Raw genomic sequence first — 10,180 nt, 5'->3', positions numbered from 1 at the left:
TGTATTGGGGCCCCTACCGATCCTACAGCGGTAGGGGTGGGGGGTGCTATGAGCGGAAGCTTTGATGAATGAATAAATAAATAAATGTCCCGCGGGTGGTGGGGGTATTATATTAACCGCTCAGCATGTAGGGTCTGGATCAGTAATTTCCACTAATTACCCCTTTACTGCACAGATGGTGGGAGATGAGGTGGGAGAAGGGGGCATTGGGCTGAATGAAGAGGCACTGATATATAACTTCCATGGTGGTAAAGGATGTTTAATACGCAGAGGATGGCTACGCAGTGGAGTGGGCTTATTATTCATAATTTTCTGGTGGGAGGAGAGCTTGCTTGACTGCAGATATCTCCAGTTCCCGGAAATAGATTTCTAATATTTTAATGGGATTACAAACTAGAGAATCCCACCTACCAGGGATTAGGGGATCAGAGTTCAGGAGGCAGAACAATCTGCCAATGAATATATACAGTAGAACTACATACCAGGTGTGTGAAGCTGGAGCAGTAACCAGCTGCTGGAAGGCTGATATATCTGGTTCTGGTAACAGTAGAGACAAGCTTCTAGTGTCCTTCCAAGGGGGAGAGTCCCAGCTTTTGGAATCTTCCCTCAGAAAAACTCTAAGTTAGACAGAACCTGAAATATCTGACTGGGAATAGCAATTAAAAGGCTTGGATGGGGACCACTGCTTTGAAGTCAGATATCTCCGGTTCCCAAGGGACGATTTTAAAAATTCTTGTACCCATGGAAATAGGGGACCCTCAGCTTTCAGCCTAGGGCCCTTAGACTCCTGGGGGGTTTCCAGGTACTCAGAAACCCCCCCCCCCCCTGCATGCGCCACTGTAAAGAATACAGATTTGTAAGCTTACATTTCCTACAGTTGCTGTGAAAATACAGGGGTAGATGTATGAAGTAGTGATAAGGGAGGAGAAGTGATAAAGTGCCAGTGAAAATACAGGGGTAGATGTATGAAGCATTGATAAATTAGGAGAAGTGATAAAGTGCCAGTGAAAATACAGTGGTAGATGTATGAAGCAGTGATAAGGGAGGAGAAGTGATAAAGGGGTAGATTTATGTAGCAGTGATAAGGGAGGAGAAGTGATAAAGTGTCTGGTACTTTATTACTGGCCAATCAGCTTCTGACTGTTAAGTTACAGGCTGGGTTTAAATAGGAGCTAATTGGCCGGTGATAAATTACCAGGCACTGTATCACTTCTCCTCCCTTATCACTGCTTCATAAATCTACCCAAAGTGCGTGGTACTTTATCACCGGCCAATCATCTCCTGACTGTTAAGTTACAGGCAGGAAAGATTTCTTCCTGGTCATTTCCAGTAGAGTTATTATTTTTCTACTATATATTTTAGGGACTGGCACAACCCCACAACATGGAATGACTACTTTGTTACATTTTAAACATTGTTTACAATAGGAAAATACTTTTGTATGGACTTCCTTTATTTATTGACTTTTATATATATGTTTAACAGAGAACAAAATAATATACACTCTGAATAATTAAGATGAATTAGATTGACCTCAAAGTATTTATCTTTAGTAGATCTCGCGATTGCAGATGTGTTTTCAGGGAGGGGGCTTAAATGTGCTAATGTTATATGTGTTAGTTGGTATGCATGTATATGTGGGATTGGGTAAAAATTGGAACAGTCTGGACCCCACAATGCCAACCGAATATCTGCAGCAATCTTAGACACTGTAAAGTAGGGATGTCATTGACAATTCAAAACCATCTATGGTTTATGACCAATGTAGAATAGTTTTGCCATTGATGGGGAACCATCATATGGGTTCTCTCCATCGATGTCAAAGCATAACCGAATAGCTTTCCTTTTTCTTACACAAGGGGCAGGGACATGGTCATAGCTCCGCCACGAACACTCGTGAAGCCCCACCCCCAGGTTCTGATTGGTCCACAGTCCAGTCAATCACATAACAGGGATGGACAACAATGGTCACACATCACATAGTATGCTACCATCGATGGCTGATTGCACATCTATGGCAACCATCGATGGCAAAAGTGTTGATGGCCAGCCCTACTATGGAGCTAGTACTGTCCCTACCTATCTGGGAGACAGGGGGGGAAGAGATTACAGCCAAAAGATGTGTACGCATGGTGCAATGTGGCGGCCGCAAATGTGGAGGTCGATTTGATACTGATATCGGCGGTCGCCGGGATTCGGCAGGGAGGGAGGGAGCGGTGGCCTTGCTGCATTGAGCAGCATTGCCCTCCTTTCGATCTACTAGATCAAAGCAGAAATAGACTTGCCTGCACAGTCTGCTTTCAATCCTGCTGCCGCAGGGTCACGCATCGGGATAGAATGTGCGATTCAGGGTCACTTTCTATTCGATTTGGACTATATAGTCCAAATCAAATAGAAAGTGACCCTGAATCACATTGTGTGTACACAGAATTTCTCTATGACCAGGGGATGTGTTCAGACCATACGGGGAGGCTATGATCTTTCTCTCCTCAGTGACTGCTCTCACATACAGACGCCTGGATGGGACACCGCCAGATGGGGACAGATATTGATGCGCACTGTCATATCCACAGTGGCTGAGACTGCTGCAGGAATATGGTCTGGTCTGCCATTTTGGTGTCCGGATCATTCCGGTCTTTACCCAATAGATGTACTACTACTGTATTTGAATGGTGGTGTTCAAACTAAATCAGAAAATCACTGTTAAATTGTCTAGTTACTATCCACAGACTGACAACACATTTTAGCAGGATTTCCCTTTTTTTTTTTTGCATTAAGCCAGCACCAGATGACAAGGATATAGAAAATTTGCCTCCAGTTCAAGGAAGTAGATTTGTTGCTGCAGGTTCTTGATATATTCTCCTTCCACTTTGAACTTGGTAGAATCCATAGTAAACTAAAATAAAATGAAAACATTAGTGAGTGTGCAAAACGTACTACGCCAGCATTTTGCATCATGCTATAATACAGCTATATATATTTGTGTGCGAGAGATAGACAGCTTCTGCCCCTGCCTTCCCTCTCCGTTTACTTGCTCGATACCCGACAGCATAATGTACACGCTACAGGGACCTGTCGCTAGGTGTAATAACAATTGTGTGGGGCGCCCGGATCATGACTAGGAGCACGCAGCAGCACTACTAAAGATTACCTACGAGCGCTGCGTAGCGGCCCTGCTGCTCTCCGGGAACTTGGAAGATGCCAGGCAGCTACTGAGACGCTGCAGCGGTTGCCCGGGCAGCAGCCGACACTTCCTGAGCGGGCGGGCTCACAGCCTGCATCACTGCTGTTATAGCAACAGCAAGGCGATGCCCGCACAGGGCCCTTATTCTGGTTGGTGCGGCCGGAGCCGCACACGGTGCTCCGGCCGCACAAACCAATCCCCGCCCACGAGACGGATCGCCACGGCCGTCCGTACACGGACGGCTGGCGATCCGCATAAAAATGGTGGAGGCGTACGCCTCCACCATGGTGGGAGCTGCCCCCTGCATTCGATGGTCGTCGACCATCGAAGGCAGGTCCGCACGCCCCAGCAGCTCCCGCAAGCTGAGACCACACGGACAATCGTCCGTGTGATAGCTTGTATGGGGGCTGAGAGCTGACATCCGGCGACGTCAGCTTTCCGCCCCCATGAGTTGCGTCATACCCTCATTACCATGCATACGCCCCGCGTTTGCATGGGAACGCCCATGAAACGCGGGGCGTACACATAGGGAAATGAGGGTATGAAGCCCCTCACGCCCCTATACGCCCCCTTTGCGGCGGACGAAATACGTCTGCGGCGAAGGGGGCTGCACATGCGCAGATTGACCTCTGCGCATGTGCAGACTAAAAACATCGGCGGTACGGCCGCACGCGGGCCGTACCGTCCGATGCAGAATAAGGGCCAGGAGGACCTGACCTTGTCAGAAAGTGAAACCACGACAACCACAGCCACCGTCACAGTAAACACGCTCAGGAGGTTATTCTGTTTGACTCGCAGGGCTGCGAATTTCACAGACTTGCGAGTCCACCAGATGCCGCCTGCAGGCCGCCGGCCACCCTCGCAGCCGCGCCAGCTTTGAGTGTGGGGGAGAAATCATTCGATGGTCGGCGATCATCGAATGATTTCTCCAGTGGTCGCAGATCTGAGATACCTCTGTGGTGTCTCAGATGTGCGGGTGCCATGTGGGAAGCGGGCAGCTGACATCCACTGACGTCAGCGACCCGCCCCCGCGTCATCAGGGAATTACCATCGGAACGCCTAGCATTTTCATGGGAACGTTCATGAAATGCTGGCCGTTCCCATGGGCGAATCCCCCGACCCACCGCCCCACGCCACCCGCCCACACTGTTGAGTGCGAGCGCCCGGCGAATAATTATTTGCTGTGGCCGCTTGCACACAGTGGCTGCACATGCGCATTAATGACTATGCGCAGTCGCTAAAAATCGGTTCCCCATGCGAACGTGCAGGGGACCGATTGAATTAGAATCACTCCAAAAGTCCATGCCGGGATGGTCTGGACTCTGGACACCAGAACCACGTGTGACTGGAGCAACTTCCTGCAAGGAGATACTAAGGTGTGACACTCTTGTGTCTTCATAAACGGAATGATAGTTTCTTTATATGTGCCACAAGGGTTGAGCAGCACCTACTATAATATATCAATATATAAATACTATTGTAAAGATCAACGGAATCTGCTGCGCTATATAAGAAACTGCAAATAAATATAAGAAACTGCAAATAAATAAATATAAATGAAAGAAAATAAGTCTCACACTGGTGCTTAAGTGGTTAAACAGACAAGGTTAATAATAAATCAATCTTATATATATTTTGCTGCTGTGAGTGACTTCAAACTATGATCAAATCCTAAACTGTCAGTATGCGTCCTCCTTAGGCTCCCATAGCAATAATTTGGTAGGGCCCCCCCCCCCCCCCCCGCCCCATCATTGTCACGAGAGAGTGAAAGAGGGCAGTTGAGAGAGAAAAAGCAAGGGGTGAGAAAAAGCGGAGAGGCAGTAGGTGACAGGGGGTGGGGGAGAGAGAGCATGGGAGAGAGAGGTGACCGAGGAGAGAGAGGGGGTGGGTAAGAGAAAGCATGGGAGACACAGCAGGGGTAGAGAGGGTGAGAAATGAAGGGGAGGCAATGAGGGAAGGGGGTGGAGAGCAGGCATTTGAAAGGGTTGTGGAGGTTTTCTCACCCCACACCCCCAAACAAGCAGCACTTTGTACATTTGAAAGTGTCAGGCCTTTCACTCACCAGCCATCTCCCACTCACCAGCCATCTCCCATTCATCTGCGTTTCTCCTGTGTGGCGCTGGATGTGCAGCAGCAGGTGGCAGGTCTCATGTGCGGCGCTGGAAAGCTGGCCTCCTGTGCGACGCCGGGTTTCATGTGCATGGCCTGGTATCCTTTTCAGTGGCAGGTGACTGGTCTCCTGCACGGCGCCGGATCGTTGGACTGTGTGGTGCTGTTTTATGTGCGCCGGGTCTGGTCCCCTATATAGCGGCAGAAATCAGGTCTCATCTGTGGACTGTGGGGGCTGGTGGCAGTTCTCCTCTGTAACGCTGAGCTTCAGCGCCACAGGCAATAGCTTTATTTCTTGTTCGGCGATGGCGCCAGGTCTCCAGCTTCAAATGCTGAAGGAGGACACGGGACAGCAGCACGGCCCTGCACATCCACTGCCCTCTGAACTATTAAATAAAACTGGTCAAAAAAATCAAGAGGGTGCAGGGGACTAGACTCTGGGCCCCCCCAAGCGGCTGGGCCCCGAAGCAGTTGCATCCCCTGCATCCTCTGTAGTTACGCCACTGGATGTTAAAAGATGTCACCAGAAGTGGGACTGCGTGCTGATTAAAAACAGGAAGTGTGACCAGGAGGATTCTACAATCAGTGGTGATATGTTTTAAAATATATGTTTAATGTTAGTGTGATGTGAGACTATTAAATTTGTGATTTCTTCAAACTGTACTGCATTATGTGGCAATCTTTATTCTAGAAATAAGAAATTGGAGTCACTCATAGCAGCAAAAATCTATGCAAGATTGATTTATTATAAACCTTCTGTTGAACCACTTAATACCCCGTTCTCACTGCAGGCAAATTACCAGGTCTAGCATGTAGACCCGGTAATTTGCCTTTTAACACAGGTTTTTTAGCAGTGTGAACGGGTCAAGCATGTCTGCATTCCCAGATCTCATGCATGGGTAAAACCCTTCTTTTTATCCGTGTTTGAGATTCAGGTATGCAGACACGGGTTGACCCATTCACACTGCCAAAAAACCCGTGTTAAAAGGCAAACTACCGGGTAGAACTGCTTCACCCGGGAATTTGCCTCGCAGTGAGAACAGGGGTCCCTCGCCGCAGCTCCCGGCATTTAAATGCTGGGTAAATACTGTGTAGTTCACACTCGCAGTGTGAACACGGTATAATTTTCTTTCTGTGTATATTGTGGGGCCTGAGGTGAAGGCCCTGTGAGATCACAGGCAGCATGGGTGGTGTCTTTGTGCAAATCAATTTGAACACCTTTTTTTCTGTATCAAAATATATAAATGAGCAAATAAAATAAAACAATTAAATAATGAATTACAATACAAGGCAATTTAGGACAAGTTCATATTAATGAAAGACAGTTACATCAGGGTACAGGTCACTGAAGCAACGCAAATGGACTATACTGGGAGCAGATTGAACTTTTGGTTTTAGTTCTATTGTAAGAAGCTTGTGAGCAGGGCCCTCCTAACATTTGGTTTGTGTGTCACTAACCAGTTTGTTTTATCCCTATTTCCAATTGATAAGCGCAACGAAACTTGCGCTGTATAAGAAACGATTAATAATTCATAGTCATCAATGGTTTAAGACTGATGTAGACTACTTTTGCCATGGATGGCAGGACCAGATTAAGACATTACAGGGCCCTAGGCAAGATATAATTTTGGGGTCCTTATTCCCCAACAATCCATAGAACGAAAGGCTGGAATGCTACTTTTTATGTGACTACACTTTGTTTAAAAATCCCTCTGAGTGCCGCTGCTTGGTCTTCTGATACTGCTTAAGCATGATCACTCAGCACACGGTGATGTGTGTTGAGCCATGTGTCGAAAAGGGGGCATGGCTTCATGGAAAGGACGTGTGTCATCACAAAAAAGGGCGTGGTATTACACATTAGATCACACACCGTAATGCCCATTACACATTTTAGCAAACTCCGTAATACCCATTACAAATTAAGCCACACCCCGTAATGCCAACTACACATAAGGCCACACACCATAATGCCCATTACACATTGTGCCACACATCATGATGCCCATTACATACTATATAACAAACCCTATATAAAATGCATATGAAGATAAAAAGATCAAACCACAAATACCTTAAAAACAGATCATAGAAGTATAAAACAAAGTGGTAACTACGGGATACAGGTTCCGGGGCTCACAACAAATCACTTCCTGGATGCGGCAAGGAAAAGCCTCGATTGGCTGTAACAGGTCATGTGATTGGGCAGATGACATCAGACGCCGATCACATGCCCTGCACGCTCAGAGAAGGGCGGAAGGAGCCTCTCATAGCTGGGCAAATTAGAAGACACATGATTGGCTAAGCGGACCAGGTGACAACAACACAGCCAAATGATTGGCTGATCAGAAACAATAAATATTTGGACCAGGAGACAATCGGCTTGTGTCCTGAAGAAGTGTATCAGTGAAACACGTGTCGAATGGCAACACAATAGGCCATTGTTTAGCAGTGTCAAAAATGTTATCATAACAAAAAAACGATTATTTAAACTGTCAGCTCATCTGAATCAATTTAAAGGGGAGTGGTACCCCAATCAGGGATAGACTAACTTACAGTCTGCCCAACAACAAAAACTGAATGTAGGACAATGCAGATTGATTGCAAGAAAATAGGTTATCTGCACACTAATGTTTTTCTGCAACTCACCCACCAGAGGTCAGTAGACCAATAAAGGTGATTTACAGGAATCTATTTTTTGCAATTACAGCAATATACTGGGAAGCAGCAATCAATTGCTGAAGCAGTATATTGTATATACTGTGTAAAACAGTGGTTCCCAAACTGTGTGCCGTGGCTCCCTGGAGTGCCTCGGACACATGCAGGGGTGCCCTGGATTGGTGGTTCGGGACCAACTCAAATTATTAATGGTTAATTATTTATGAGCAAAACCAGTGCTGGCAGCTGCCAATCATTAAATTCATACAAACAGAAGCCAATCCTGCCCTTTACCACATAACTGACCCTAAGAATCGCATATAAACCCCATCAAATTATTTTTTACTGGCCTAGGGGTGCCATTAAAAAATTCTGATACTCCCAGGGTGCCGTGATTCAAAAAAGATTTGGAACCCCTGGTGTAAAACATACTGTAGCGGGTGTGGTACAGGGGTCCGTCAGTCGGGATCCCAAAAGTCATTAGCCCGACATCGGGATCCCGACTGGCCGGACCCAGAAAGCATGGTGAGTGCAACTAAGCCCCTTGCGGGCACCCTATTCTATTCTCCCTCTATGGGGGTCGTGTTTTGACAGTCGGGATCCTGATGTCGGGTAAATGCCTGTCGGGATCCCGACTGTCGGGACCCCGTCCGGCACCCACTGTAGCAGCATACTGAGAAGCAGCATTTAAAATCGAATGCTGAAGTGATATATTCCAGACACTGTATGAAGCATACTGTGTATAGCAGCATACTGGGAAGTAGCATTAAAAATCGGTTGCTGAAGTGATATACTCCAGATACTGTGTAAAGCACCTATGAAAAATTAACAGATTATAAAAGGTGAATCACAGGAACCCGCTCTTTCTATTATAAAAGTATACTGAAAAGCAGCATTAAAAATCAATGGTTACCATTGATGTCTAAAACTATCGATGGTCACCCATTGAATTGTTTTACACTATCGATGGCCAGTTGCACCTTTGCCATCGATGGCAAAGGCACCAATGGCCATCCCTACTGTGGTCCCTTCATCTTAAATGCTGGGGATACTTACTATTTTCGGCTAACTCCCGAAAATGGGTATTTTGGGGGAGCTAGATGCAAATATTAAATAATAAACGGGTCCCTATATCTTATATTATAGTGCAAAGTAAATTAGTTTGGAAACAATTGGCTATCATACGCTGGTAGTGATAAGTAGAACATAAAAAATTAGCATAGCACCGCTACTAGTCTCTAAAATAAGTATAGTTTTAGAAAAACAACGTTACAAAACTGACCGCCCTCAACAAATATGGTGGTAAGCAAAGTAGAGATGTGTCGTTCGCGAACGATCCGGTTCTTTTGAACGGATCCATCAAAGGAACGAGCGAGCCGCCGATCCCAAAATGGTGATCCGGATCGGTTTCGCTTAGCATTACATACAATACAATGCACATTGCATTGCTTGAGCTCAGCACTGCCCCCTTTGGCAGCTGAGATATTTTCTTCTAATTGGCTGCTTGTGCTGCTGCTGCTGTTGCTGTGTCACGTGCAGATCTAGATTCTTCTGAATCTGGAAGCCCTGAGGGAGGTCTGGTGACTACACATCAACAGCAGACAGAGCAGAGGCATAGGCACTGGCAGGCATTTCAAGATTGCTTCACCTGAGTTCACCAGTAGTATCACAGAAAGGTGTGTAGTAGAAGTATGAACACACAGACACACAGACATAAATTAGGCAGTGCACATGTGTTTTTTTTTTTTTTACTAGATCTCTGTTTGCTGGGCTGTGTAGTACATTTAACTTTAATTTGGAGGGGGAGGGGGCCTTCTTTTAACTTTCATTTGGGGGGGGGGGAGGGGGGGCTCGGCAATGAGCAAATTTAGTCTCCCTTGGCAACGAGCAAATTAATACCCCTTTTACACCGCTGCAAAACCCCGGGTCTTCAGCGGGTCAGACCCCTGTCAGCGGCAGTGTAAATGGGACACGCCGTGTCCCTTTACACGGGACTTCTACCCAGGTCCTGGGAACTGGATTGTTCGTCAGACAAGCGTTGGTCAGACAGTCACTAGGTCGACATGCAGAAAGGTCGACATGGGAAAAGGTTGACATGGGAAAAGGTAGACATGGACGTTAGGATGACATGAGGAAGGTCATAAGGTCGACATGGGGTTTTCGCTGTTTTTTGACCCGAATGTCAACACAGTTGACATGGACACAGTTGGAAGTGAGAATCGGACCCTCGCA

The 10,180-nt window shown here is 46.6% G+C and overlaps 1 protein-coding gene across 3 annotated transcripts in view; it reads right to left on the bottom strand.

Moving 5' to 3' along the window:
* LOC146063853 (uncharacterized) overlaps nt 1-10,180 on the bottom strand; it is a 91,606-nt gene that overhangs the window by 80,284 nt on the left and 1,142 nt on the right. Inside the window, exons 1-2 of one of the 3 annotated variants that reach the window (XM_083176676.1) lie at nt 3,156-3,542; nt 2,802-2,896 (exon numbers count right to left, since the gene is read on the bottom strand). In XM_083176676.1, the coding sequence (XP_083032802.1) occupies nt 2,802-2,890 (89 nt within the window). In that variant the 5' untranslated portion in view covers nt 2,891-2,896; nt 3,156-3,542. Of the gene's footprint in view, nt 1-2,801; nt 2,897-3,151; nt 3,543-10,180 lie in introns of those variants that run through there. The other 2 variants (XM_083176675.1, XM_083176674.1) reach the window with 2 other exon arrangements.

This window comes from Crinia signifera, chromosome 3, assembly GCF_055691185.1.
Source record: "Crinia signifera chromosome 3, ASM5569118v1, whole genome shotgun sequence".
NCBI classification, from domain to species: Eukaryota; Metazoa; Chordata; class Amphibia; order Anura; family Myobatrachidae; genus Crinia; species Crinia signifera.
This window is presented reverse-complemented; position numbering and strand designations above follow the sequence as displayed.